Consider the following 17591-nt stretch of genomic DNA (forward strand, 5'->3'; position numbering starts at 1 on the left):
CCACAGTATTTATATGGCTAGTCCAGTTCAGTTTCTGGTTAATGGTAACCCCCAGGATGTTGGTAGTGACAATCCTACCACAGATTCCTTCAGGACAACACTAGTCACTACATTGTGTGAAAATACTGTTATGAAATTTGTTTAAATTGCAGATTAATGAGTGGCTGCAAATTTTAATCCTTACGGAGGGATAATTTTTTTTTGTTTAGAAAAGTTATCAGGAGGGAAGTGACATAACTTTTGAGAGGTCACCTGTTCCCGACATATTATTAGAAAAATTCATTAACACAGAATAAATACAGCCCCTTAAGAATGTTCCTACATCAGCAAAACTGTTAACTTTCAAGCATTGATAAACTCAGCTGATTAATATGTTCATCATGGATGAATATTGTGGTGCAATGATAGTTTTCCCACCTCTGGGCCTGTTCAAGTCTCATGCCAGGACATGGTGAAAGGAGTACTCATGATGTGGTTCAATAGGTTGATAATCAGCTGGGAATTTTTCCATCACCTCCCCACTATTCCCAAAGGGAAAAAAGTGTGAAGATATGAAAATCATAACTGTGTGTGACTTAACTGTTTAACCCATTGATCCTGGACGTTACTTTCCAAATACTAAGCTCACAATATCAATGAGCGTGTGCAGTTAAAAACAACAGAACCACAAGTTGTTCCAAAAAAAAATTTTATTTACTAGAAAGACAAAAAAAACACCGAAATAGGTCCAAATTATGCTATAAAATGTTTCAAAATGGGGTAAAAATTTCAATAATTAAAATATTTGATATATTTAAAATTACAAAGGATACATTTAACCAATCTTCCAACCCCAGAGATATTTTTAAAAAAAATTTGCTTGCACAGTAAGGTGCTAATAGAAGTTAGCCCTTAAGCCCTGGAAGTTTTAGAAATTACAGTCACATAGCAAATATAGCTTCATTGTGAAAGTGTACTTTGGTAGAAGAAAACTATAGGACACCTGAGGTAGTAGAAACTGGAATAAAACAGCAGTAGACGTTATTTACAATTTAAGAAGTACCAAATAACATAATAGGAACAGCACAAATAATTACATATTACATTTTCAGTCCAGCTTGATCCAAAGAAAAAGAATATTACATCACATATGCATAAAATAAAATAAAAAAGAAAATTACACAAAATACATCAATTATCAGCAAGCTGAGGGAAATGCAAACAATCCCAAATAAAACGCATCTTGATAATAAAAAGCATCAACTTATTAAACAAGCCAGATGCTGAGATCTACAAAGGTAATACTGATTAGCCGAGGTTCATCAGTTTAATGTTTTCGTCAGAAACGGTGAAAATTTGACAAAAACATTTCCAGTATAAATGGCAAGAGTGCATCATTTAAAGCTCAAGGAAAAACACTTCTTCAAAAAAAAACTTATTGACTTGAAAGGACCACAAAATATGATTCCAGGTTGTCAATAAATTAAGGAGTCACCGCTATGAAATGCGCTACAAACATCTCTGTACACCTTTAACTCTTCAAGCAATAACAGCACCTTTTTAACCAATGAGGAATGTGATAAAATATTAAACATTCTTTAAAAAATTAAACACCTATAACTTTGAGGGTTTCACATTATAAGAGTTAAAAAACTGAATGAACATGGGGTCAGAAGCCCCTTATTTCATGTATATCAATTTGACATGAATATTTCAATTTACTAGACTTGCCACAGTTATAACAAGTATTAAAAATCTGTAAAGACAGTCAAACTTATTGCTGGAAGAGTTAAAATTCCCAAACTAAATTGTCTAAAGGATGCAGGCTTTTACAGCTAACCAATTCACAAAACACTGACAAAATACTTAGATTCAACTAAATAAAAGTCAAAGCAAAATGCTGTTTTCCTTCAGTACTACATAATTATAGGTAACTGAAATCTAGACTGGACATATGAATAGGTCAATCCGAATTTGTCTTGCTGCTTAAAAAATATACATTACTTGATGCAAATTATTTCTCCTTTCATTTGTTTTCAATACAACACATTTCACATACAGCAATATGTATTTGCCCTTTCTTTACTTACCTTCATGTGAAGGCATAACATTTGAATACCATAAGCAGCAGGAGGGTTTACCTGAAGTCCACATTTCAGGCCATGCCAATAAAGTGATGTCTAATTCAAACTTATGCTCCCCTTATCCTTAGTTTAAGTAAAAGATGATGGAATTCTAATACTTAACTCTTAATCAAAGTATTACACGCAGCTTTGAAACGTGCTTGCAATTCAGCTAAGGTTTCTCAGGATAATGCAATAAATTATATCTATCCCAAATGGCGACTGAAGGCCAACTTCAAAATAATTATTCAGAAGAGGAGCAATTGGATTAAAATATTCAACGCATTACAATGAAACAACAATTAAGTTGTATCCTAAGAAATGTGGTAAAATTTAAGTCTTTTGCTGAAGGAAAACTGCACACTCAGCTTTAAATATAATATTCTTGCTGCTCTATTTGTTTTGTTAAGTAGGGTAGAGACAGTAAGACTTTCTTGCAAAGATTCCAGGATTTTACAGCAGCAAAAGTGAAAGATTAAAACATTTATGTTTTAAGAGGAATAGGCGGCTTCAAAAACAGTAGTACAAATGAAACCACAGCAGGTTCTGTCTGGCATGGCTGCTGCTTAACATTAATCAACTGGAACTCAACAACAGGTTTAAACAGCAGAAACTACCCTAAAAGTTCTGTTCACGGGTACAGTGATGGTATGACACTGGAATTGTAAAGGTAATCTGTTCAGCATCTTACAAGAAATAGTACACATCTTCAAAAACTGTTAAATTCAGTAAATTTGTAACTCAAAACAGCTGAATTATGGCATTATGGCAAAACAGTTTAACAAATACATATTTTGAAATAGATTTGACAATTAACCCTTCCCTGAATATTAAAACGATTTAAGCCATAAATGAATACCACAGAATTCCTTTCAATTACAACAGCTAGTAAAATGACCCGTTCATTAAAACTGGACAAAAATACAGCAGGCATCTTTGTAGTAAATTGTCCAATTAGCTTAGATGATATTCTAACTTCACTGTCTTCCACAATGAAAGCCTTATAATCAAGTACGCAAGTGGACCGCTGAACTTAAAGGGAGGAGCTTCCGCCTGGTTGCGTTGGTTTTCCCAGAGCAATTTGTCCAAAACTCGGCCAAACTAGCACAAAAGATCAAGGAATTTTAAATGAAAATAGAGTTTGTGAAAATAGAGCTAGTTTATAAAACATCACGCTGGAAGCCTGGCTTTCAAAACTGGTCATATCTGTAGATTGAATTAATCACTATGGCAGGTTTCTGCTATTTGTGCCCACTTGTGAGCCTTCAAGGAGGCCCTTAAAATTAAGCTTTCTTTTGGTGCAAGGGCACTAATAGGCATCTTTTAAAGTATTAAATCTAAAAAAGATTTAATTTACTAAGAAAGTGACTATACCAATGGAACTTGTAAAATGTTTGTCTACTTTTTTAAAGTCATTTTCAGTGATTGAAAATCAGGTTATCAAAGATGGTGGACACTTATCAAAAATGCTTAATTTATACAATAAATCCATTTTCAGCCGAAGTGATAGAACAGCATCAGGTTACCACTCAATCAAGGAATACTTTTTAATGCGATAAAACAATCTTCTAAGAATGTTGCTTGAAGGCGCATTTGGCAACAGGTAAATGATTTTTGAGTGGAAACTTTGGAAAACTAGCGCAATTTTCAGAGACTGCCAACTGTGTCCAAAGCAGAAACTCAACCCCAAAACATTTCAGTATTAATCCCAGAAAATACCCTTTTCAGAATCATTTTGTAAATAAGAAATTTAACAGAGGGAGAATCTGACAATTTTAATATATCCTTAGTTTTTCTTCCAAAACATACAAACCGTAACCAGTGGCTGTTTAAAATAAATGCAAAAACTCAAAGGAGCCCCTCAGTTGCTAGCATTTGCTGAAAAAGTGCTCTGACAGAAGAATGTTCTTCCCAACTGCCCCACAGCTTTCAATTGGCAGATCCAAGTACATTTCTGATCAATAGGAAGGCACAACTTTTATAAGCAAGAACAAAGCATTTGCATACTATTTCAAAAGGTACAGATCTGTGTGTCTGTGTGACAGTTGTTTACTGAGACACAGGGCTCCTTTTGGCCTTTGCTGTTTTTAATTCAAATACGAGGCCAGTTCACCCATTTATACAGATCTACAGTGCATTGCAGGACAGCACTCAGGCATTTTCTTTGTTTCAGTAGTTTCGTCTTGCACAGCTTTTATTTGCAATTGTATCCATTACCACGTTCGGAAGACTGGGTGTTTCAGAAGCTCCCGTGATGGAGGTCTATCCTGGGGCTGAAGTTCCAAGCACCGGAGAGCCACGTCACGCAATGCAGGGGATAAATGGTTTGGAATTGTTGGGGCACTCGTTGCGCTGGCAATCTATTGAATTTTAAGATAAGATACAATATTTAGAAATAATGGCTAGTATGCATTATGGTGATCAATTTCAACTACAACAATTGTCAGCCATTTCCTTAACACTTTGTGCAAATATATGAATACCTTATACTTATAAATAGTATTAAACTGTAATCATTAGCAAGTGAGTGAATTTTAAACATCTTTAACAGCATAACCCTCAATTTGATTGAGCATTATTGTCCTTTCTTCCCATTGTTAACCAAAAATTTTTTTCAGTACAAATTCTCAAAACAGATAAGACTTCATACATATTTTGGGTTTTTAATAATAGTTTAAAAGGATAACAATCCTAAGTCAACAATCCTTAACATACAAAACATATTACTGCAATAAATGTACATCTTCCAAAGCATACAATTTTTCAGTATTTAACCTGGATAACTTTTCATAAATTTACCTACCTTAAATATTAGAGCAAGGTGATTAGAGTGCTTCTCTGCATTCCAAGGTGGTTTAGCACAGGCCATCTCTATAACAACACAGCCAACACTCCACACATCACAGCTTCTGCCATATTGCTGGCCTCTTAACACCTAAAAAAAAAAAACCAAAAAGGATTGGGATCAATGTAGAATATGACTGACTCCTGGAGGAAAGCAGAACATGAAAAACATATACCACTAGCAAAGCGCTCATTACAACTAAAACGAAGAAGAACTCTTTATACCCAACTCAACATTTACCATATAATAAAGCAACGGAAACAAATTCTACCACTGTCAATGTATTGTACTGGGAGGGGGGAGGGGGGAGAGAGGAGGAGGAGGAGGAGAAGGGGTGCTGTGGGCATGTGTGGAGCCTAGGACAGGATCAATGACATTCAGTGAAATGCAGTTACAATGAAACTCCCAAAGACTTATTGCATCTCATTGTTTTAACGTATCCTGTTTTGCACAAAATATTAGAAATTTGCAGGCATTAATATCCTTCATGAATTGTTAAAATTTACTCAATGTTATATTTTCCACAAAGGTTAGAGGAGTCTTGAGCTGCGACTGCATCTTATTCAAGTGGTCCAATAATCGGAGCAGAGGCAAAAACAGGAATATGAAGGATAGCACTTTAAAAAGAGTCAAATCTTTTCTACTTGAACAAAGTTTGGATTATTTGAAGCTTTGTTTTGTTTCTTTCATTGTGAATAAGATGTGGAAACAATAGATGTTGACAATGGGAATAGACTCTCAGGATGGGGGCCAGGGAGGGAGTGAGAAATGGGAGAGATCACTGTTGCTCTGCATCACTATTACACAAGCCCTGCTGGCTTTCCCATGAGACACACCATTTGATTTGGCCAGAGGTCACAATCTGCCCAGGGAATAAGTGGTTTGTGCGAGGACGACATTCAGAATATAGAAAATAGGGAGAAAGATACAGAACAGGAGGAGAACTTATCTGTCAAAGCGAATACACTTTGCTCTCTAAATAAGGATACATTCCATCATTTTCCAAAATTCAAAATACATGAAGGCTTCTGCAATATTGACTCAATCTGTAAAAAAATGATCTCTTGGTGTGAAATATTTAACATGTAGCTAAGATTTTCAACCTACAATTTTTATTGCATTTGTCCTCAAGTCAATACAGGCTACAATTCTAATTAAACTTTCCCTTATGCAAGGACACCAAAACCCTCATATCTAGTGTTGATTGGCATAATGACTGGAGAAAAGCAGAAAAAGTGCTGAATGAATACAAGTATTAAAAACTTACAGCCCATCTTACCTCAGGTGCCATGAACGCAATCGTTCCCAATAGCTGCCCTTGAAATTCGCCCGCACCAGTACCTTTTGATGCCAACCTGGCTGCAGCTCCAAAGTCTGCTATTCTTAGTCGTTGTCCTGTACTGTCAATTAGCAGATTGGCACCTAGGAAACAAATATTGCAAGTTAGTACAGTAACCAGTAAAGGAAGTAAATATCTTTCCCTAGATACAACCCAAAATATTCTCTTGAATGACGTACACATAACCAGAGACCTAATTCCTTGGCAACTGCAGGGAGGCATGTATTCTTTAAGTAGTAAGCATGTTATTGGATATGGTTTGTACTCAGTTAAAGGCTTCTAAGTCAAAAGGTCAGAGAAAGATCATGCTCCTGCTCTACTGTGACAGCACCACAAAGCATGGCTGCTCAGAGCAGGGCCTGCTCTCATTTCATCCATTTGTCTTTTGAATCCCTCACACTTGGCTACAGATCAAGGCATTCTTACCTTTGATATCCCGGTGGATAATTTGGTTCTCATGGAGATAAGCCAGGCCACGCAGCAGCTGCTCATTGTAATTAATAATAACTTGTTCCTTGAAAGCACCATACTTGTTCAACAAATGGGAAACTGATCCACCTAAAAATAAAATGCTATATAAGATTCTGAAACATACACTTCATTTAATTGTAAAATCAAAATTTGTATTTTCAAATATTACACAGCACTTAACAGTCATCTGTTCCCAGTGTAAAATATGCATAAAGTTCTACCAGGAGCTACAGAATCAGGAATTTCTTACCATTAACAAAGTTCCAGATATTTCTTTCAATTTATGTAAAAATGCTTGTAACTTATTCATGAACCACTGTAAACAGTCAACTCAAGGTTATAGAAGCATAGAATGACTCTAAAAAGAGGCCATTCAGCCCATAATATCTATGGCAGTTCTTTGAAAGCTATTCATTTAGTCCCCACTTCCCTACTCTTTCCCAATAATACAGCATTGTTTTTCCTTTTCAAGTATTTATCCAATTCAATTTTGAAAGTTATTGGATTTGTTTCCACCACTTTTTCAGGCAGTGCATTCCAGATCGAAACAAATCACTGTATAAACATTTCTTAATGTCATCTCTGGTTCTTTGGTAAAGTACACTCCCCAACAGGAGTAACTGGATGGGTGTCAAAATGACAACAACTGTCTGATTTTCCTTCCTCTTCAGCCTAGCCTAGGGCTATCAGACCAATTTTAGCACCCTTCCAATGCTTCAGCAGGGATCAGCTAACATAAAACAGATTGATACATATGGCTCAGTCCTATAATGCACTGTGGACTTATTTAGCAATTGGAAGAGCTAATACTAATTGCAAACAGTTTAGGCAGGGTATACTTAAACGCATTTTTTTGTTGTCTATGCTTCCATTCTTTCTAATTGGAGGAAAGAATGGCAATTTTTCAAAGCAGCAGCCAGAATCACACCAACTTCATATTACAGATAATAGTGATTATTTTTAATAAGTGTTCTCACCTGCCATCCATTCAACAAACAGATTGTAGTTACTCTTCTCACAGGTGGCACCCAACATTCGAATTATATTAGGATGGTTAAGGCGGCCCATCATCCGGATTTCCTCTCTTAGGGTTTGTACCACTTCTTCTTGCTCAGTAGATGTGTTCCTGACGTAAGTCACCTGTTTGTCAAGTTAGAAAACTAAATTTAGAATCCTGAATTGACAAAATTAAGTTATTCATTCCTAAATTACAACAGTGGCTGCAGCGCAAAGCACTTCAATGGCCATGACACGAAAAACGCTACATGAAGGTAAGTTCATGCTTGTTCAACCACACACACACAAAGTTACTGCCGTCCAGTGAAACATGAAAAACCAAGGAAAACCTTCAAAGTCACGTCAGATGATTTTCTCCACAATGCATTATAGAAGACCTGTCATGAATTGCATCTTTTACTTGGAGGACCCAGAGTTACAACCGTAAATAGCAGTACTGAATAAGCACTAAAAACACTGAAGAAAGTTGCTCCAAGCAATGCAACATCAGAAAGAGAAATGAAAGTTGGAGGGAAAGTAGCTAAATGTAGAGTGAAGTTCATTCAAAAGCACAGGAAAGTATATGGTTGGTAGTAATCTACCATTCTTCCTCATCCACTTAATCTCCCCATACGAAGAAACAAAACATACACAAATTGGTGGTGGGTTAGGGAGGACCTGGCTTGAAACACTCATACGTTAACAAGTATGATCCAGAAAAATGCTATTTAATAGAATGGTTAATATTGCACATTAACGATTGCAAATAACTTCTAGACAATCCTCATATTAGCTCAAAAAGTGGCCACTTCCCAAGTAGTTAAAAAACTGGAAAAAAAAAGTAAAACGCTGTGGATGCTGAAACAAGAACCGCTGGAAACATTCAGCAAGTCGGGCAGCATCAATGAAGAGCAAAACAGTTAATGTTTTGGTCTATGACCTTTCATTGGGACTGAAAAAAAAAGTTAGAAATGTAACAGGTTTCAAGTAGACTCGGGGAAAGGGAGAGAAAAGAACAAAAGACCATCTCCAACAAGGGAGAATCTAACCATCGCCCCATGAGGTTCAATGGCATTGCCATCACTGAATCCACCACTAACATCATCTTGGGGGTTACCATTGACCAGAAACTGAACTGCGCCAGCCATATAAATGCTGTGGCTACAAGAGCAGGTCAGAGGCTAGCAATCCTGCAACAAGTAACTCACCACCTGACGTCCCAAAGCCTGTCCAGCATCTACAAGGCACTAGTCAGGAGTGTGATGGAATACTCTCCACTTGCCTGAATGAGTGCAGCTCTAACAACACTTGAGAAGCTTGACACCATCCAGGACAAAGCAGCTACCTGATTGGCACCACTTCCACAAATATTCACTACCTCCACCGCCGACGCACGTAGCAGTAGTGTGTACCATCTACAAGATGCACTGCAGGAACTCGCCAAGGCTCCTTAGACGGCAACTTTCAAACCCACAACCACTACCATCTAGAAGGACAAGGGCAACAGATATGCCACCCCCTGGAAGTTTCCCTCCAAGCCACTCATCATCCTCACCTGGAAATATATCGCCATTCCTTCACTATCGCTGGGTCAAAATCTTGGAACTCCCTCCCCTACAACACTGGGGATGTACCTACACCACAGGGACTGCAGCGGTTCAAGAAGGCAACTCACCACGATCTTTGTGAGGACAATTAGAGATGGGTAATAAATGTTAACCAAGCCTGCAACGCCCACATCCCGTAATGAAATAAAAAAATACAGGCAGGAGAGGTTAAATGGCAAAAGGAACGATGGTGGAAGGCAAAAAGGATGGTAGTGGAAAGACAAATAAAAGATCACTACCAACAGTTGCTCTCCAAGAAAAGCGGGGCAGTGGCTATGGTGTGAAATTGCTGAGTTCTCTGTTGAGTCTAGAAGATTGAAAAGTGCCCAAGGGAAAGATGAGATGCTGTTTCTCATGTTTACATTGAGCTTTAAAGAGTGTGGAGGAAGCTGAGGTCAGAGTGGGAGCAAGGCAGGAAGTTAAAGAGATAGGCAACTGGAAATTCAAGGTCATGCTTGTGGGCTGAATGAAGGAGATTTTCTACAAAGCACTGTCAATCTGTATTTCATCCCCTCAATGTACAGGTTACTGCATCATATGTAATACTGAATTGAAAGTGCAAGTAAATAGCCATTTCACCTGAAATGGCTATTTCAGCCTTGGACCATAGGAAGGCAGGAAATAAAAGCGCAGGTGCTGCACTTACTGCACATGCACAGAAAGATGCTATAGGAAGAGCAGAGGATCATTTAAGGTGTTGTTTGTTGTTTGGGTGGTGGGGGGGCGGGGTCACAGGAGGAGGGGAGATGATGTGTTTCATGGTGGCATCATGCTGGAGGGGGTGGAATTGGAAAAGGATGATTTACAAGGGCCCTGTCAACCATAGTGGAACGGAATCCTAGGTTAAGAAAAAGGGAGACTTCAGGAGGATTGAAGAGGAAGATGGCATTGTCAGATGCGATAGAGACAGATAAACTAAGAGAGCGGAACGGAGTCCTTACAGTAAGTAGGGCGGGGAGTGTAATCAAATTAGCTGTGGGAATCTGTGGGCTTAATAGTGGATATTGGTCAATTGATTTCTCTGTCTCTATTTCTGTGGATAGCCTAAGAGGGGAAAGGAAGAGTTCGAGGCAAGGGAAGAATGGAAGTTGCAAGCAAAGTTAATTAAATTTTCTAGTTTGGGTGAGGGGTGGTAACAGCACTGATACAGTCAACAGTGTACCAGAAAAAAATGAGGAGGAAGGGGACCCGAGTAGGACCGGAACAAAAAATGTTCCAGCTATCCCATGAAAAAGCATAGGTGTTCCCATGGTGATATCTTTTAGTTGGAGGAAGTGATGGAGTCAATGGAGAAGTTGTTTAATGTGGAAACAAGTTCAACCAGGTGGAGGAGGAAGATGGTCCAGGGTGAGTGGTTGGACCTCTGCTCAAGGAAGAGATGGAGGGTCCTCAGGGCTGCCTGGTGTGGGGTGTTATAGAGGGACTGGGCATCCATATTGAAGAGACAACAATTAGGGCCAGAAAACTGTTTAAAAAAGTGACAGAGCTCAAAGAGTTGGAGATGCAGGTAGGAAGAGAGACAACATGAAGAAAAAATATTTCAAGGTGGGACAAAACCATGGGACGAAATAATTGGTCTATTAGAACAGTTGTGTTAGTGGATCTCGAGAAGGAGATAGAAGAGAACTGTGCGGATTGAGGAATTGCAAGGTTGGTGTCCATGAAAGAGATCTCCAGAGATGAGTTCAGTGACAATCTGGAAAATGGTGGCTTGATATTCAGTGGTGGGATAATTTTAAACTTGTTTTTAAAAACTTTGGACAAGAGAGGGGTCACAAGAGTGGGAGATTTAAAAAGACCCCTGATGTTATCACTGACATGTGTTATGACCGAAGCAGTTGGTAAAGCGAAGTTATTTAAAAATCCCAGAGGGAAACTTAAAATTACAGGTTATGACAGTTGTTTGAAGTGTTATGTTTGAGATGTCAAAATTCAGGAATCAGACCACCAGTTCAAGATTTTACATTGAACCAAATGAAACTTTTAAAAATTTACACGGGTTAACATATATGTACACATTGCTTCAAATTGCTACAATCATAACTTTTAACAAATTCCCAAACTAATCTCCATTAAGGCAACAGCAACCCATAGACTTAACCAAACACCAGGCAAAGCATTTTCACCTAACAAATTCAAAATGAGGTTCTTTTCACCTTGGTTCCTGTGGAGAGGGTTGGAGGTTTACAGCTACCTTTTGATCTCACATTGCCTTTGCTCTACACAAACACTGAAGTTATACCTACCACCACCCATTGAATGTAAATTCTCATTATATCACCAGCCTATTCTAACAATAAAACCCCTTTCATAGTACCAATTTTATTAGTAATATAAACACATTGCTTGTTATCTGCAAGATAGGTGTCAGTTTTCACCCCACTTTTTGAATGCTCTATTCAAAACAAAAAACAAATACACTCTCTTACACATCAAAACTAGTATACAAAGCACCGAGGCTAGTTGGCTTCAATCCAATTAAGACACACCCATAGGCTAAACCTATTTTAAAAGAAAAATATTTTCGAATAATTTTATATACATTAATAGAATCATGACATGGCATAAATACGCCGATTATAAAATACTGTACTTCCTATAAGGTACTGTACTTCCTAACACAATATGAACACTGCCACAGAATTTCACAAAAAGATTAGCACTTGGATGCCTAAAGTGGATCTACATAGAGAAAAATGAACTGTGATGAAAAATTAATCTTAATCAAGATGAAAACGCCATTAAGCAAAACTAAATCATTGGAGTTCCTATCATAATGCAAGCAGTAAAAATAGAATATCTTGCATGTTTTCATTTAATTGTAAAAACTAGTTCACTTTGAACACAGCTTGTTGTAGGATGAAATTGAAATATCACATCATCCCACCAGAAAAAAATATTGAAGCAAATCAGCAGAATATCTGGAAATTACCTGTTTCACAGCCATTAATGTCCCTGTTCCCACATCTTGTGCCTGGTAACATGAAGAAAAGGCCCCAAGGCCTATTTGTTGACCTTTGAACCATTCTACACCCTCTCTGTAAGCCAGTTTTGCTTTGGTATGTCCAGGTAGGGTTTCTGGTGTCTGCAAGTTAAATCATAATGAATAAATATTATATAGCCTATTTAATTTACAATTTAATACATTTCAGAAACAGCATAATCACAGTGCAGAAGAGGTCCATCAGCACATAGAGTCTGTACCGACACGTGAGAAACACCTGACCTACCTAATCCCATTTACCAGCACTTGGCCCATAGCCTTGAATGTTATGACATGCCAAATGCTCATCCAGCTACTTTTTAAAAGATGAGGCAACTCGCCTCCACCACCCTCCCAGGCAGCGCATTCCAGACCATCACCACCCTCTAGGTAAAAAAGTTTTTCCTCACATCCCTCCTAAACCTCCTGCCCCTCACCTTGAATTTATGTCCCATTGTGACTGACCCTTCAACTAAGGGGAACAGCTGCTCCCTATCCACCCTGTCCATGCCCCTCAATCAGGTCGCCATCAGTTTTCTCGGCTCCAATGAAAACAACCCGTCTATCCAACCTCTCTTCATAACTTAAATGTTTCATCCCAGGCAACATCCTGGTGAATCTTCTCTGCACCCCTTCCAGTGTAATCACATCCTTCCTATAATGTGGCAACCAGAACTGCACACAGTACTCCAGCTGTGGCCTCACCCAAGGTCCTATACAACTCCAACACGACCTCCCTACTTTTGTAATCTATGCCTCGATTGATAAAGGCAAGTGTCCCATATGTCTTGTTCACCACCCCACTAACATGCCCCTCCGCCTTCAGAGATCTATGGACACACACGCCAAGGTCCCTTTGTTCCTCAGAACTTCCTGATGTCATGCCGTTCATTGAATACTTCCTTATCAAATTACTTCTTCCAAAGTGTATCACCTCACACTTTTCAGGGTTAAATTCCATCTGCCACTTATCTGCCCATTTGACCATCCCACCTATATTTTCCTTAGCCCGAGACACTCAACCTCACTGTTAACCACCCGGTCAATCTTTGTGTCATCTGCAAACTTATTAATCCTACCCCCCCACAGTCATCTATGTCGTTTATATAAATGACAAATAATAGGGGACCGAGCACAGATCCCTGTGGTACGCCACTGGACACTGGCTTCCAGTCACTAAAACATCCTTCTGTCATCACCTTCTGCCTCCTACAACTAAGCCAATTTTGAATCCACCTTATCAAATTACCCTGTATCCCATGTGCCTTTGCCTTCTTTATAAGTCTCCCATGTGGGACCTTGTCAAAGGTTTTGCTGAAATCCATATAAACTACATCAACTGCACCACCCTCATCTACACACCTGGTCACCTCCTCAAAAAATTCAATCAGATTTGTTAGGCATGACCTCCCTCCGACAAAGCCATGCTGACTATCCCTGATCAAACCTTGCCTCTCCAAGTGGAGATAGATACTCTCCTTCAGAAACTTCAATAGTTTCCCTATCACTGACGTGAGACTCACTGGCCTATCTCTACAACCTTTCTTAAATAGCGGAACCATATTAGCTATTCTCTAGTCCTCTGGCACCTCCGCTGTGGCAGAGGGGAATTAAAAATTTGGGTCAGAGCCCCTGTGATTTCCTCCCTTACCTCCCTCAGCAGTCTGAGACATAAATCATCCAGAACTGGAGATTTGTCCACTTTTAAGCCTGCCAACACCTTGTCACACACTATATCAATTTGCTTAAGAACCTCGCAGTCTTTCTCCCCAAGTTCCACACCTTCATCCTCATTCTCTAGGGTGAAGATGGATGTGAAGTACTCATTCAACACTCTAGCGATGTCCTCTGGCTCCACCCATAGATTGCCCCCTTGGTCCCTTATGGGCCCTACTCTTTCCCTGGTTATCTTCTTCCCATTGATATACTTATAGAATATCTTGGGATTTTCCCTACTTTTACCAGCCAGAGCTTTCTCATATCCCCTCTTTGCTCTCCTAATTGCTTTCTTAAGCTCCACCCTGCACCGTCTGTACTCCACTAATGCCTCTGCTGATTTGCTTCCCTTGTACCTGCTAAGAGCCTCTCTTTTCCTTCTCATCGTAACCTGAATACCTCTGGTCATCCATGGTTCTCTGGGCTTGTTACTCCTTCCTCTCACCCTAGAGGGTAAATGTTTAGCCTGTACCCTCCCCATTTCCTTTTTGAACACCCCCCCCCACTGTTCCTCTGTAGATTTCCCCACAAGTAGCTGTTCCCAGTCTACCTTGGCCAGATCCTGCCTTATTTTACTAAAATCCACACTCCCCTAATCCAAAACATTGCATGCAATCACATTGATAATAATGGAAGAAAGCTAAATTCTATTTGGAAGTAGGGTTTGAACATATACTCAGTCACATTTCTGATAACCGAGAATAGTTAAGCTCTCAACAGGGTGCCCAACTGATTGAAATGTTAAGTGCATGCTACTTCTGCAGATGATCCTGTGTTCGTATCAGCTGAACTACGATTGAGGAAACATCTTACATTATATCCAGTTTCCAGGATTAGATCAGCTCTAGTCAGTTGTACTGCTAGATTTTCTTCTTTACTTCCTACCGCGTTTGGTTCAGTAGCTCTTCTTCAAATTTTGAAGAACAAAAACACAAATTTCAAATGCTTTACTGAGGCAAAGAGAGAGGCCATGTGGTTGTGAGCACAAGAGAAAAAGTGTGTTCTGATCCCAACCTTGTAATAGATTTTACTTTGCATTCTATAAACTTAAAAAACATTAAAATGAAGTGTAGGAGACAGGCTAAGACACTTTGGTAGGGAATTACAGATCATGAACCTCCGGCAGCAAGACAGACCCAATAGATGTGGCAGCACAGTGGTATACAGTCGGGAGAGAGTTGCCCTGGAAGTCTCATAGCATCAGGTCAAACATGGGCAAGGGAACCTCCTGATTATCACGTAACACCCTCCCTCAGCTGAATGAATTTGCGCTCCACCATGTTAAACATCACTTGGAGGAAACACTGAGGGTGACAAGGGCACAGAATGTACTCTGGACGGGGGGACCTTCAACGTCCATCACCAAGAATGACTCAGCCAGCTCGGTCAGTAAGGGCTTAGTCACTAGACTGGGGCTGTGGCAGGTGGTGAGGGAACCAACAAGAGGGAAGTAACATGCGGCAAGTAACATTCGTGCCACAGAAAAGTGCTGGGCAATGACTAGCTCCAACAAGAGATAATATAACCATTGCCCCTTGACATTCAATGGCATTACCATCACTGAATCCCCCACTATCAACATCCTGGGGGGTTACCACTGACCAGAAGCTGAACTGGACTAGCCATATAAATACTGTGGCCACAACAGCAGGTCAGAGGCTAGGAATCCTGTGACGAGTAACTCACTTCCTGACTCCCCAAAGCCTCTCCACCATCTAGAAGGCACAAGTCAGGAGTATGATGGAATACTCCTCACTTGCCTGGATGAGTGCAGTTCCCACAACACTCATGCAGCTTGATACCATCCAGGACAAAGCAGCCCGTGTGATTGGCACCACATCCACAAACATTCACTTTCTCCACCACCGACACACAGTGGTAGTAGTGTGCACCATCTACAAGATGCACTGAAGGAATTCTCCATCAACAGCATCTTCCAAACCCATGATCACTACCATCTAGAAGGTCAAAGGCAGCAGGTAAGTAGACAGATGGGAACACAACATGGAAGTTCCCCTCCAAGTCACTCACCATCATTACTTGGAAATATATCGACGTTCCTTCCCTGTTGCTGGGTAAAAATCCTGGAACTGCTTTCCTAACAGCACTGTGGGTGTACCTACGCCACATGGACTGCGGCGGTTCAAGGTAGCAGCTCACCACCATCTACTCAAGGGAAATGACGGGTGGGCATTAAATGTTGACCCAGCCAGCAAAGCCATCATCCCATGAATGAATAAAAAAATAAAAATGACCCAAGTTGGACATGAAGAATTTTGGTGGGGTTGGGGGTGCAAGGACATTAGGCACATATACCTAGAATCAGGAAAGCTTTCAAACCTTTAACGTGACTAATAACTGTATAAAAATGCAGTAAACAAAATTATACTGCAGGTCTGAGGATTTTAAAAATTGCGAAAGAATATCAGATAAATTGTTTCCAGCTATGCTTGAATATCTAGTAGTTTTAAGACCATCTCCAAGCATGTGAAATTGTGGGAAACTCGTACAAGGCTTTGTAATTTTGGGGCTCCACCAGTTTCAAGGCAGAAGGGTCGGCAGGTGCCTGTAAGAGATTGAGGTGGTTTGGGACTATTGTACTTGTGCTTGTAAGTCACTTAAGCCCAAATTTCTCATTTTTTTTTAAACTATGTAATTGGTTTGCACCCAAGTTACATACATCTGTGCGCAAAGAGGGGGAAAACACGAGGTCAACAAATTACTCTATTAACAGCTGAACTTAAGTTACTCTTGGAACTTAAAACTCCTCAAATGTTAGTCCTAGTCTTTCTCTAAAGATATTTGTTCCCCCTCACCATCATCTCTACATTCACTGCCATGTTAAATTGGACTCATTTTTCCTATGGCATGATCCTGCCTTCATAACCAACCCTTCCTCTGTTCTGGATCACCATGAACATCTGATGTATTCATGTATTATAAAAAATGTTAGCCCTTTCAAACTTGCATAATTTCCAAACACATCTTCTCACTGGCCTCTTGCTGGCAAAAGTTCAAATTTCCACCAACAATCGTCCTTTAATCATTAGTCATACTAACATTAACATTTTTAAGCGTTTCTGAAACCACTGTGAGAACCAGGCAATCATTCTCCATTAGATTAGGGTAGGATTCCACTCCTGAGGGCTTTTATTTTAGCATGTCAAAAGACGCAGCTCATATGGGCAGTTCCTTCCTGCCCCTCCATCATTCCAGTTTAAAGATTTTGTCTGTCGGGGGTCAATCTTAATCTGAATGAGGAGCACAGCAATGCTTCCAGATAACTCACCTACATTCTTTCATAATATGAGGACTTTCAAAAAGTTGTGACTCTGCAGCACAAGTCAACCCTACATGCGTTCTTAGGCAATAATAGAACTATTTCATTTCCCCAGTTAACAAAGGTTTAGTATGCATTTGACACAAAATTAGCCATTTCATTCCTTCTAATTCATCACTATTAAGTTTATTAGATTTGCTTAACTTTTTCTTGTGAAAATTTGGCAACTGGTTGATGCTATAATTATCTCAA

General features: G+C 39.5%; 1 protein-coding gene across 1 annotated transcript in view; it reads right to left on the reverse strand.

Annotated features, from left to right (window-relative positions):
• Positions 1-671: 671 nt before the first annotated feature.
• The window catches only part of map3k1 (mitogen-activated protein kinase kinase kinase 1, E3 ubiquitin protein ligase), a 126006-nt gene continuing 109086 nt past the window's right edge, over positions 672-17591 (reverse strand). The window contains exons 15-20 of the mRNA XM_041184588.1: positions 12293-12445; positions 7735-7897; positions 6713-6844; positions 6227-6369; positions 4906-5037; positions 672-4462 (exon numbers count right to left, since the gene is read on the reverse strand). Of these exons, the coding sequence (XP_041040522.1) occupies positions 4316-4462; positions 4906-5037; positions 6227-6369; positions 6713-6844; positions 7735-7897; positions 12293-12445 (870 nt within the window). The 3' untranslated portion in view covers positions 672-4315. The remainder of the gene's footprint in view (positions 4463-4905; positions 5038-6226; positions 6370-6712; positions 6845-7734; positions 7898-12292; positions 12446-17591) is intronic.

This window comes from Carcharodon carcharias, chromosome 1 (genome assembly GCF_017639515.1).
Source record: "Carcharodon carcharias isolate sCarCar2 chromosome 1, sCarCar2.pri, whole genome shotgun sequence".
In the NCBI taxonomy this organism is placed as follows: Eukaryota; Metazoa; Chordata; class Chondrichthyes; order Lamniformes; family Lamnidae; genus Carcharodon; species Carcharodon carcharias.